Source organism: Andrographis paniculata, unplaced genomic scaffold (assembly GCF_009805555.1).
Source record: "Andrographis paniculata isolate CXL003 unplaced genomic scaffold, ASM980555v1 Contig35END, whole genome shotgun sequence".
In the NCBI taxonomy this organism is placed as follows: domain Eukaryota; kingdom Viridiplantae; phylum Streptophyta; class Magnoliopsida; order Lamiales; family Acanthaceae; genus Andrographis; species Andrographis paniculata.
In genome coordinates this window covers 2,887,324-2,901,237 of record NW_026137568.1, presented here as the reverse complement: position 1 = coordinate 2,901,237, position 13,914 = coordinate 2,887,324, and the positions used below count along the sequence as shown (strand labels likewise).

Sequence of the window (13,914 nt, the reverse complement as noted above, 5' to 3'; positions counted from 1 at the left end):
CAATAGACAATATTGTAGATGGTCATGAAAAATTTATACATCTTCCAATATTTGCAAAATATAAACCAATATACTTTGAAGAGGAAAATCAAGATCCTATGTGGGCGAAGGCCATACATAAAGAATTGAAAGCAATAGAGGAAAATGATACATAAAAGCTTACGAATCTTCCAAATGGGCATAAGGCTATTGGTGTAAAGTGGATTTTTAAGACACGTACGGGTGTATTTGTTTCAAGGATTTGGAAGTACTTCTACTATTCATACAAATTTTTTCCTCCCAAAATATCAAATCAAACATTTTTTCTTTTATTTTTACATTATATTAAAAATTAATTTTATATTCAAAATATCACATCAATATCTATTTATATCATATCATACAACTATTCTAATTCAAATTATTTACTATTCAAATCCCAATCCAAAATTCAAACCCCCAAACAAGCACACCCGTAAAAGATTTGATGTAAGTATAGAAAAATACAAGGCGAGATTCGTGGCAAATTGATACAAATAAAGATCCGGCTATAATTATGATGAGGTATTTCCTCATGTGGTTTGAATTGAAACTATAAGGTTGATTATTGTCTTGAAACACATAATCAATGGAAAAGTCCACCAAATGGATGTAAAATCAACATTTTTTTTTTATTACATTGAGATTAGGTAGTAATTACTGTCAATTTACAACACCTTAAATATTGTGCTATTTCAATGTGTCGGATATAACACTATTATGCAATTGCTCATAGGAGTTGGACTCTTTCTAGAGTTTGAGAGGAGTTTGGTCGAACCATTTTCCGACGTAATTATTTTACTCAGATGTGCTTTTTCATGAGAATTAATAGAAATGTATGAAAGGGTTCTAATGCGTGTTCATTTCACCATCACATCAATTGAAGAAAATTCATATATATTTTTTTAGTGTTTAAGTTTTGTTTTCTAGAGAGAGAGATTGTTCTATAAGTTAATCCATTAGGGATTTATCCCTTTATTATTAAGTTTGTTTTCAACTCAGTTGGTACGAAATAATACCAAACATATCGAAATTTCTTGGAGAAGTTTGATGTTGATCTTTTAAGCTCAGTTTTGGTTTTGACGCTGAAAATAAAAAATAAAAAAGAAGATTAGCATGAAGAAGAAGATGAAAATTTTTATGTTAAGGTATAAAGAATATGACAAAAAACTAAGGTTGAGATATTGTGATATGACCATCATGAAGTCTGTTGATCTGACTATATTGCCAACCAGACTAATAACCTAAAGCAGAGTCCAAAATTTCAAGTAGCTATCTCGAGTTTCTTCAAACATGTCATGGACTCAATATTCAAGAAAATTATTGAAGACGGATATGCCGGATATTGCATCTCTTATGTGTCAAACTCAAACATCACTTAACCAAGTCATGCCGAGACCTTCATCTCAAGAATCGGACTACAAATCAATAATATCAATAATTATGAAATAATCTCAAAGTTTTCATATTACTTATTTTTTTTATAGATTAAGTTTCTTTTATATTTATTTTCTTTTCACTAGCTTCCTTGTTTAGACTATTTTTCTTATTTTTATATTTTCTAGTTTAGATGTTGCCTTTTAAATTATTTCCTTTATTTTCAATGTTTTCTTTCTTCGACTATAAAGGACCTCTATATAAATACATTTTTATCATTGTAAAAAGACCACTCCTATATTGTTTATAAAAAAAAATTATTTTCAAGAGTGATTCTTGCTTGCGTGATTGCTCGGGATTGTGTGCTGCAATCCTTGGTAGTCTTTTGAAATCGGGTTATTTTCGAATGATTCGAGAAAGTTAGTCGTCTTTCAATCGGTGCTGGACTGCTTGTTGCATCAAATTCATTCCTTGATTGGTTTAGAGATATTGTGTTGCATGTTACCTAGTTTTCACGTGGTATTCATCCGACCAATCATTTGAATCGAAAATCCAGATTATTCTTCTATATTTCTTGTTTGGTTTAGAGATTTGTATCGTGAGTTGTGTAGTTCTCACGTGGTGTATATCCGACCAACTTTATGGATCGAGAAGCCAGATTATCCTTTTATCAATTCTTCCATCTCTATTCTTTCAATAAATTCCGCACATTTCTATTTCTTTATTCATATAGTTTGATTCTTCGATTACTTCCGCATCATATTGTAATTGTTTATTTGAGAAGAACATCTCCTCTGGAATAAGTAATTGATGCATTATATTGCTTTTGTATTGGTTTGTTTGTTCATTTTTAGTAAAGTTTATGGGATGATATCTAATTTATGTTATGCCTGAATTGTAGTAGAAATACTTCGTTAGAGATCCTTATATAGACCTCGTTGTTGGCTGAACTAAGTAAATAGATTTGATGTTGGGTTGTGTTCGTTTCACTTATATATCAGTACACACCACTGTGTCATTCAAAAATTATTTGAACAACACACAAATGATGGTCTTGAGTTGAGATGTGATATAAATAAATTTTAATTGGATTGTTTCAAATGAAAATCTAATTTTTTAAATATATACTATATTAAATAAAAAGTATATATTTAATTTAATAATTTGAATAAAAAAAAAATTGAAAATAAGTTTAAACCAGTGACAAACCAAATCCAGTTCCATTAAAGTCAAAATAGATATTCACAAAATTCATTGGGCCTTTTCATGGTTAATTTATTGAAAGCCCATATCGACAGTCCAATAAATTCCCCTCAAAGCGTTTTAACTGAATACCACAAGTCTCTCTCAGGTCTCAATTCCATTTCGCCGATGGGGAGCGAGGAGGAGAGCGCGGTGAAGGAGCCCTTGGACCTTATTCGTCTCAGCCTTGATGAGCGTATCTATGTTAAGCTTCGCCATGACCGCGAGCTTCGGGGCAAGCTCCATGTACGAAACTTCTCTTCTCTTCTCTTCTGCTCTCGTTAGAATGAATGATGTTTGTATGCATTTGTGTGTTGTGGTTTGCGCGAGCGAAGAAATAAAGTATTCGTGTGTTTCTTGATTGATCGGTTAATTTTGTAGTTCGAGTTTAATTGCATTTTCAGAATTAGGGCTACACTACGTAGGTAATCTTTGTCCTGTTTTGTTTGTTTTTGATCCATGTTTAAATGACTTTCTAGGTTTTCTGTTCCTTTGCTTTGGATTTGGGTGTCTATTGGTTGTTATAATAGTTATGGTGTTTGGCTGTGGACATTTGGGTCAAGTAATTGATTGTTTACGGCTGCTGGGGTTTTTGTTTTGGTACTTCAGTCTATTGGGCTGATTGATAATTGTCGAATTACTATATGTTGTTAACCTTATTGCCATATGTATTTTTCCCTTAATATAAGCTCGATCCTCTTCTTTATCCCACCACTTAAAAGACAAAGACTTGATTGTTTGTTTGGGACTGTAGGTTTTATGTTTAGGTACTTATGTCAATGGACAATAGCCGATGGGGTTTTTGTTTTGGCACTTCAGTCAATTGGGCTGATTGATAATTGTCAAGTTACTATATGCTGTTAACCTCATTGCCATGTGTATTTTTCCCTTCATATAAGCTCGATCTTCTTCTTTATCCCACCACTTAAAAGACAAAGACTTGATTGTTTGTTTGGGACTGTAGGTTTTATGTTTAGGTACTTATGTCAATGGATAATAGCCGATGGGGTTTTTGTTTTGGCACTTCAGTCAATTGGGCTGATTGATAATTGTCAAGTTACTATATGCTGTTAACCTCATTGCCATGTGTATTTTTCCCTTCATATAAGCTCGATCTTCTTCTTTATCCCACCACTTAAAAGACAAAGACTTGATTGTTTGTTTGGGACTGTAGGTTTTATGTTTAGGTACTTCGGTCAATGGATAATAGCCGATGAGACGTCTGCTCTACTAAACCTTCTTGTCATTTTCATTTCACTCTTCATACAAGCTCAATTTTGCAACCACATTAAGACTGTGGGGAGAGTTCTAAAACACCTATGGTGATACTGCAATGTCTATTTATTGGATTGGGATAGTCTTGGTGAGATCTGTGATTTCCATGTCCTTTCCTTGCATTTTTTAGAGGGCAGTATTTAGAAAGAGAACTACCTAAAATCCCTGCACTTTGTTTATATTCTCGCTGAAGGTCTTGTTTGGCCTCCCATAGCAATGCACACAATATACAACGAATAAAGTGTTGTTGGTTTGCCTCTCGGTCCCATTCTCTTAGTCTATTTTCTGAACAATATACTTTGTGGATTAGTTTACTTTATTGCTGATTGTTAAGTATACATCACTTTTATGGTGGATTTTATGTTCGGTGCATCTTTTTATTTGTTATATAAATTCCGTTATTGTATTCACAAATCATGTGAACCCTCTACAGGCTTATGATCAGCATTTGAATATGATTCTGGGTGATGTTGAAGAGATTGTTACAACCACAGATATTGATGATGAAACATACGAGGAAATTGTTAGGGTATGTAATTTTTTGTGCTGTTTTACAGCGGTCTGAGTTTTTCTCTTACAGAACAACATGATACATATTTTCAGTAATCTTATTACACATTGTCGAACTATGTCAAAATTTCACTTTGGCATGAACTTATCATCGACCTACTGTGCAAGCTTACTGATTGTATTTCTTTCAACTCTATATCCTGCTGTGCCTGCAATGATGTATATTTATTTGTTGTCTTTGCAGACCACGAGGCGCACAGTCCCGTTTCTCTTTGTCAGAGGTGATGGTGTGATATTGGTCTCGCCCCCGTTGAGAACAGCTTAGCCCTGCTTCAAATGAAACTCTTTTAACATGCACATGCAATACAACTCTCTTTACATATCTGCCAAAATTTAGTTGAACTTCAAAGTTTGGTACGTTTTCCGTAGACAATTGATGCTTATGTTATTATTATATTAGCAAGCTGGAATTATGCACAAACCCTCAAATTGTGTAGAGGGTTGGTTCTCACCATAGATGCTAAATACTACTTGGGCGTGCTTACGGTGTTTGATTACATTACATATGTGTACTTTGTGAGTGTCTTCACTTGATGCCTGCCTATTGTTTTGTCATTTGAGGAAAAAAAAGGCGTATTGTAAAAAAAAGGTGTAATATAATGTAAAATAATCGCCGGAAGTTTGCCGGAGTGGACAAATTTTATTTTGGGCTTTTAGTGTAAGAAATTAAGAATTGGGTTTAAATTAGGAGTAAAAGTCGAGTTTGGGCCCAAGTAGGGTAAAATAATTAATAAAAGCTTACGTATTTTATGTTTAATAAAATATAAAATAAAATTTAAAAAAAAAAGGAAAACAGAAAGGCAGCCAGCCTGCTCTGTTCTTTCTCCTATTGATATTTTTTTAAAATTATTGTCAAATGAATTTGCCCTAAAAAGTATTAGGTTTTGCTAATTTTTTTTTAAAAGTTGATTATAATGTCATCTATGGTTTATGTAAAGATTATTATCGTATTTTAAATTGAAAATCATAAAATTTATGGGATGGGTTTGAAATTCTAGTTTGGGTGAAAGTAGTGTGGTTGCGGCATGGGATTGAAGAAGCGACATGGAAAACTGAACAAGAAATGCGAAGAAAGTATCGAGAGTTGTTTGAGGTAGTTCCGGGTGTGCAAATTGATTTCGAGGACGAAATTTCCTAAGGGGGAAGGATGTAACACCCCGTAAAATAATCGCCGAAAGATTGCCGGAATCGGACAAATTTTATTTTATACCTAATTTATTTTGGGCTTTTAGTGTAAGAAATTAAAGAATTGAGTTTAAATTATGAGTAAAAGTTGAGTTTGGACCCAACTAGGGTAAAATAATTAATAAAGATCTAAGTATTTTATGTTCATAAAATTAAATTAAATTTAAAAAAAATAAAATAAACAGAAAGGCAGGTAGCCCGCGTCGCCCAGCCTCCTCTGTTCTTCCTTGGTTCTTCTTTGGAGTTCTTTTCTCCAAAACTCTTCATTTTGGTCTTTTTTTTTTCTAATTCCTAGACTCCTTCTATTGATATTTTTTCAAAATTATTGTCGAGTTTGCCCTAAAAGTGTTAAGTTTTGTCCATTTCTTCTAGTTGATTATAATGTCATCTAAGACTTATGTGAAGATTATTATTGTATTTTAAATTGAAAATCGTAGAATTTATAGGATGAGTTTGAAACTCTAGTTTTGTCGTAACCTAGTTATGGTTTTTGGAAAAAGATTTACGATTATATTTAAATATTTTGATTTTTTGGAGTTAGACCATGCCTATTGTGATTGACATATTATTCAAATATTTATTTGACGAAATAAAGAGATTATAACTTGTTGGGTCTAATATCCTACTTTTGCTTGGTGAAATGTTGACAATTGGAATATTTTGAGTTTAAAACACTTTTTTTGAAATTTGCCTAAGAGCATGTTGAGTATTTGGTCAAATTGGTAATTGAAACTACCCGTAGAGTCCGATCAACTCGTCGATTGTTTGGATGACACCTATGTGCCTTGCAAGCACGTGAGGGTATACCGGTATCTTAGGATAACTAGTTAACCTTAAACTAGATACCGAATGGGCTAGGTCAAGGGATCGAGATGGTGGATTCCCTTTTTGGGTGATTCCGAGGTGCCCGTCATTCACGATAAAAAGGTCTTTAGACCGTCATCCGTGATGGAGGGATGGATTGCGTACAATCCCCTCTTGGTATGTTATATTGGAGATTAGAGGGTTGTGGACCTTATGGCGCCCCTCGCAAACTAATAATAAATTGATTTACGTGTACCTTGGATTTCGAACCCTTATGTACACATTGTGGAGTTTTCCTTGAGAGTTGTGACCTATGGTTGTTATGTGAAACTATGTGACGTGTCATACAAAGTAATAAGGTTGGAAAACTGGGTCGAGCCGGCCCTGATTAAGGCCTAGTGAAGTTTTCTTCCTGATGTGCTCATTACTATTATTTGAGAATGAAAAGGAGATATAAGGGAGATGCTAAAAGACTCGTGTGTGTGAATTCCCCTTATGTGATACGTGTCATCTTATTCGACTATTTTCTTCAAATGATTTTGTGGCATTATACCGTATTAATTTATCTTCGATTAATTGCGCTTACTCAACCATTGTATTGACCCTCTTCTTACGATCTTTTTGTAGGTGATCATGCTTTCGTTAATACCTAAATGATGCATTCACGTCATATAATCCATCGGGGGAATTAGAACTACTTTACCTTCTAAAATGTTTTGAAATTCATTGATTATGTTTAAAGACTAATGTCTTTTGAACTATTTCCAATTTATGTTTTTTATTCGAACTTTAATTATTTAATTGATAAGCTGGTGCGCTTTAATTCTAAATTCCTATTTAGTTTTTTGTATTTATTGTTTTAGCCTTAGCGCCACAACGTAGGACTCATTGATTGATGAACGAGTCTTCCAGTATGGCGTGGCGGTGACGCTCCGGTTTGAGCCGGCCGGGGTGTTACAAAAGGTGTTTTGTCAATTGTTGTGCTGCATTGTAAAAAAAGGTGTATGTGTGTACTCATGAAATATATGTATACGGGGATTTGTATCTATCCAATATAAGTTGATAACTAAAATTTGAAGCCATATTAGGTAGCATATAATCAATTTTGGGAGTGGAAAACTTATAATAATCGTTAGATGTATACGTAGCTCTTTTTGTACTTCACAGCAGCCATTTCCACATACCGTACAATCAACTAATAGCAAACACAGTGGTTGTGTATATAAAAAGCCTCTGTAGCATAAATAAAAATTCCAGCTTCTCCAACTTTCAATACATAGGTCCATTTTCTCTAATCTCGCATCCAGTTGAACTCGAAATCATCTTTTTTTTTTCAATACATTTCTTTGATTTTTGGTCTCCTTCCTCTCTGGATGGTCTTTGAGTTCGAGTAAGTTTTCTTGTTTCAGAGATTTAGTGGTTAAAATATATTGTAGTTCAACCTAAGGTTGGTGTTGTTTACATGAATGATTTTCAATTAGATTTTTTATGAGAGATTTCTCATAAAATGTTCAATTTTTATGTTTAATCATTGACGAGAAATGTTATAATTCTCTAGTGTGATGGGTACTGATCGATCTATCAGATTAGCTTCATTCCTTTACTATTTTTATTTTGGAAGATTTATGACAGGAGAAAGTAAGTTGATTTGCATTTGGATTTGGATTTGGTAGGTAAAAGACATTCATTTGATTTGGGATTAGTGCACAATAATATGAATAGTTAATATTTATACTAATGTTGTTATTTGTTTGAGACTCTTCAATTTAGTATAGATTTGGGATTATATAATAATTTGACTCGTGTTGTACACGTAGTCGCTACAAATTCATTTATGTAATGTATACATAGGCAAAATGTGGATGCTTTCATAGCCGAATGTATTGAATGGATTTGCCTATAAATAGGCATTACACAATGAAAGGAATAAGATTCAGTTTTATTCACTCGCTTATGCTCTTTTCATCTCTTCACTTAATTAATTATTAGCATAGCATATTATATATATATATATATATATTACTACACTAACATACACACAACACACATATATATAAAAGCATACACAATGCCACACACACTTATATCTATTTACATATATTTATATACACAATATATATAATATAATACAATATACTCCCTCCATCCCAAATACTCAGCAACATTTCTTTTTTGGTATGTCCCAAACATCCTGCAACATTTTCAAAATAAGAAATAATTAATTATACTTAATCTCTATCCTACACTTTATCCCCTTACATCATCCAAATAAAAAAATAAAATATATATTTATCTCTTCATCACATCACCTACTTAATCTCTACCCTACACTTTATCCCCTTACATCATCCAAATAAAAAAATAAAATATATATTTATCTCTTCATCACATCACTTAATTTCTAAATTATCCTACTTAATACTACCCACCTAAAAACCCGTGCCAAAAGCAAATGTTGCACCTTGTTTGGGAGAAAGGGAGTATAAAATAGTGGTTAACGGTAGAAATAATTAATATTTCTATTGGTTATCCCTATAATAATATTATAACACCTTATCAGCACGATTGTGTATTTTAATTTATGCGAGGTAATATTTTATATTTTATCTGTTTATTATGTCTAATATTGTCAAACAGAAATTTCTCACTCTCCTCATTTCTGGCCAAAAGTATATGGCATGAGCTCGCGATGTTAAAATGCATCTGGCATCAATGGGCTTGAAAAATACCATTGCCCGGGATAAAAACTCCCCGAGCCAAGATCGTGCAAAGGCCATGATCTTTTTGTGCCATCACATCGATGAGGCATTGAAAATGCAGTATGTCACGCTGGAATCCCCACTTGAATTGTGGGAGAGATTGAAAGAAAGATATGATCATTTGAGGCCGACATTGTTGCAAAGGGCACGAAGCGAATGGCAAAGCCTACGGCTTCAGGACTTTAAAACAGTCCAAGAATATAATTCTACGATGTTTAAAATAACATCACAGCTGCGCCACTGTGGCGAAAATATATCTGAATCTGATATGATGGAGAAAATTTTCTCTACTTTTCATGCCTCTAACATGGTTTTGCAGCAGCAGTATCGCGAAAGAGGCTTCCAGAAATATTCTAAGCTGATCACTTGTCTTTTGCTGGCCGAACAAAATACTGAATTGCTGTTGAAAAATCACGAATCTCGGCCGACATGTGAAAATCCATTTCCAGAGGCAAATGCAATACAGCCGGCAAATCCAGTGCGTGGTCGTGGGCAAGTCAGAAATCAGCGAATTGATCGTGATCGAAATCAGAATCGCGGACGGGGCCGGGCAAATGCATACAGTCACAATAATTATCAAAACAGGCCCCGATATGTGCCAAATCGGCGTTATAATGACAGAAGGCCGTACAGACCTCAACAGAGGTTCAACATCGGGAGAAACAGAAACAATGACAAGGAATGCACCCGGTGTGGAATCAAAGGCCATTAAGCCCATGTTTGTCGCACGGCCAGTCATTTGGCTGAATTGTATCGGGCCTTAAAAGAAAGGCAGGGAAGATTTGCTACTGAAACAAACCAAGCTGCCCACAATGACACATTTGACGATGTGATGAATGAAAATATCACGCACCTGGATGCCGATGATCTGCTTGATATAGCTGATGATGTTAAATGATGAAAAGTTATTGTATCTCTTTTGTTATTTTACTGCTTTTTGCCCCTCTTTTTGTATTACCCCTATAATATAAGCTATTTTGATTATGTTACTAATACATGTTTTTTATTATTTTTATCTTTTTGCAAGGATATGGATGCCAAATATTTTGAAGTCGATGACAATATCTGCCTTATCGATAGTGCTACGACTCACAGCATTCTGAAAAACAAATGTTATTTCTCCCACCTGAATATGGGAAAGACCACTATTGTTACTATCAGTGGTGCATCGAAAATGATTGAAAGCTCAGGAAAAGCTACTGTATTTCTCCCTAAAGGGACAAAAATGACAATTGAAAATGTCTTATTCTCGAGCAAAGCTCGAAGAAATTTACTGAGCTTCAGTGATATTCGAAAAAATTGGTATCACATTAAAACATTGAATGAGGCAGAAAATGAGTATCTCTTGATAACTCAGATTGTGAATGGAAAAAGAATTGTGAAAGAAACATTGCCATCATATTCTTCCTGCTTATATTATTCAAAAGTCAGTGCCATTGAAACATATCACCTAGAAGACCAAATGGATACTAGCGAATTTAAAACTTGGCATGATCGACTTGGGCATCCTGGCAATGTAATGATGAGACGAATTGTTGAAAATTCAAATGGCCACCCATTGAAAAAGAAAAATATTTTGAGTCCGAATGAATTTGTTTGTGCTGCCTTTTCCCAATGGAAGTTAATAATCAGGCCATCTCCAGCAAAAGTTGGATTTGAATCCTCAGCTTTTCTGGAAAGAATTCAGGGTGATATTTGTGGACCAATAGATCCACCATGTGGACCCTTCAAGTACTTTATGGTACTAATTGACGCGTCAACGCGATGGTCACCCTATGTTTGTTATATACTCGCAATCTAGCTTTTGCTAGACTACTTGCACAAATAATTAAATTGCAAGCACAATTTTCAGATCACCCGATAAAGAAAATACGTTTAGATAATGCTGGAGAATATTCATCACATACATTTGATGATTACTGCATGTCAATTGGAATTACTGTGGAACATCCTCTTCCCCATGTAAATATGCAAAATGGCCTGGCTGAATCCCTTATCCAAAGATTGCAATTAATTGCTAGACCATTATTGATGAGGTCTAAACTTTCTGTATCATATTGGGGACACTATATTACATGCAGCAGCCCTTGTGAAAATAAGGCCGACAAGTTATCACTGTTATTCCCCTACTCAATTGGTATCTGGAAAAGTACCAAATATATCTCACCTGCAAATTCTTGGGTGTGTTGTTTATGTGCCAATCGCACCACCTCAACGCACGAAAATAGGACCTCAAAGAAGGTGGGGTATATATGTCGGGTATGAATCACCCTCGATTGCGAAATATCTTGAACCAACAACGGGTGATTTATTTACTGCAAGGTTTGCAGACTGTCATTTTGATGAATCTCATTTCTCGACATTAGGGGGAGATAGTAATCAACTGGAAAAAGAAATTTCGTGGAAAATACCACTTAAATTTGATCATCGTACGAAACATAGTGAACTTGAAGTTCAAAGAATTGTGCATTTGTAGAAAATTGCAAATCAATTGCCTGATGCTTTTAATGATGTTGCCAGAGTTACGAAATCATATATAGCAGCAGCAAATGCACCAGCTAAAATAAACATCCCATAAGGGAAAATGCCGAGTGCTAATGAGCGTACTGCCAACGTAAAACGTGGCAGACCGTTGGGTTCCAAGGATAAGAATCCACGAAAAAAGAAAATTGTAAATACTAATGAAGATATCAACAATGATCAGATAACTAAAAAGGTCAGTACAACCCCTGAAGAGGTTGATACAAAAATTATGATGAAAGTGATGATAAAGTTATTGAAACTTCTGTTAACTATACAACAAGTGGAAAATATTGGAATAGAAAGAAAATAAATATTGATAATGCATTTGCATATTTCGTAGCACTCGATATAATGAAAGATGACGAGGATTATAAACCAAAATCAGTTGATGAATATCGGCAAAGAGATGATTAGGCAAAATGGAAAGACGCAATTAAGTCTGAATTGGACTCATTGAATAAATGGCAAGTACTCGGACCCATAGTCCAAACACCTGAAAATGTGAAACCTGTTGGCTACAGATGGGTGTTTTTGAGAAAAAGAAATGAAAAAAATGATATCACAAGATATAAAGCAAGGCTTGTAGCCCAGGGTTTTTCCCTGAGACCGGGTATTGATTTTGAAGAAACATATTCGCCGGTCATGGATGGAATAACATTTAGGTATCTGGTGAGTCTGGCAGTACACAATAATCTTGATATGCGATTAATGGATATGGTTACTGCCTATCTTTATGGCTCATTAGACAATGACGTCTACATGAAAATTCCAGAAGGGATTAACATACCTGAATTATATTCCATCAAATTACAAAAATTTTTGTATGAGCTCAAGCAATCGGGCCGAATATGGTACAATCGTCTCAGTGAAAGCTTAACAAAAGAAGGTTACATAAATGAACCTGTTTGTCCATGTGTTTTCATAAAGAAAAATGGGTCAGGATTCATAATTATCGTTGTATATGTCGATGATCTCAATTTAATTGGAACTCCTGATGAAATCCAGAAAACTGTTGAATATCTGAAAAAAGAGTTTGAGATCAAAGATTTTGGAAAAACCAAATTTTGCCTTGGTTTGCAAATTGAGCACTTGGAAAGTGGAATCTTTATCCACCAATCAAACCATACCAAAAAGGTACTGAAACAATTTATGATGGATAAGTCACATCCGCTAAGTACCCCAATGATCGTCAGGGCATTCGATCCAATAAATGGTCCATTTAGACCAAAAGAGGAAAATGAAGAAACACTTGGCCTAGAAGTGTCATATATGAGTGCTATAGGCGCATTGATGTATCTTGCTAACAACACCCGACTTGATATATCATTTGCTATAAATTTATTGGCAAGATTCAGTGCATCACCTACTCGACGATATTCGAATGAGATTAAACACATTTTTCGCTATCTCCAAGGAACAATTGATCTCGGGTTATTTTACTCGAAAGATTCTCGACATGAATTGATTGGTTTTGCCGATGCAGGATATTTATCGGATCCCCATAAATCCAAGTCGCAAATTGGTTATATATTTACTTGTGGCGAAACAGTGATCTCTTGGAGATCGATGAAACAAACTTTAACTGCCACTTCTTCAAATCATGCTGAAATATTGGTAATACATGAAGCTAGTCGAGAATGTGTTTGGTTGAGGTCAATGACTCAACATATTCTGAAATATTGCGGGTTAATACCTGACGATAAAATTTCCCCAACTACATTGTATGAAGATAATACAGCTTGTATAGCAAATTGAAATGGGGTTACATTAAAGGAGATAGAACGAAACACATTTCACCAAAATTCTTTTTCACTCATGATCTTCAGTAGAATGGTGAAATTGATGTAAAAAACTTCAATTCTTGAGTATTGTAGCAATTAATTTCTGCGCAATCTAGCTGTCTTCCTGTCTTTGAGAGCTCCAACCCTGTAAGGGAGTTCTCCACAGGAATGGCCAAGGGAGTAGGAATTTCCCTCCTCCCTTGGCCAAGTCTTTACTGCTTCCTTAGATTAGTTTACTGCTTTCGATTACAGCTTTGTAGTTCTAGATTTTCTCGCTTTGGTAGTAAGTAATGAAACATCATTCATTTCTCCATCTATAATTCTTCCACTTTCTATCCACACTTATATAAACCTTAAATTTAAAGAATTTCATTCCACTG

General features: G+C 34.5%; 2 protein-coding genes across 2 annotated transcripts; both read left to right on the top strand.

Annotated features, from left to right (window-relative positions):
* Nucleotides 1–2,723: 2,723 nt before the first annotated feature.
* LOC127249009 (sm-like protein LSM3A) lies at nucleotides 2,724–4,984 on the top strand. The gene is made up of 3 exons (XM_051271602.1): nucleotides 2,724–2,883; nucleotides 4,346–4,441; nucleotides 4,667–4,984. The coding sequence occupies exons 1-3, from the start codon at nucleotides 2,767–2,769 to the stop codon at nucleotides 4,745–4,747; spliced, it is 294 nt and encodes a 97-aa protein (XP_051127559.1). The 5' UTR covers nucleotides 2,724–2,766; the 3' UTR covers nucleotides 4,748–4,984.
* A 4,199-nt stretch (nucleotides 4,985–9,183) lies between these two features.
* Nucleotides 9,184–9,942, top strand: LOC127249060 (uncharacterized). The gene has a single exon (XM_051271651.1). The coding sequence runs from the start codon at nucleotides 9,184–9,186 to the stop codon at nucleotides 9,940–9,942; it is 759 nt and encodes a 252-aa protein (XP_051127608.1).
* Nucleotides 9,943–13,914: the final 3,972 nt, after the last annotated feature.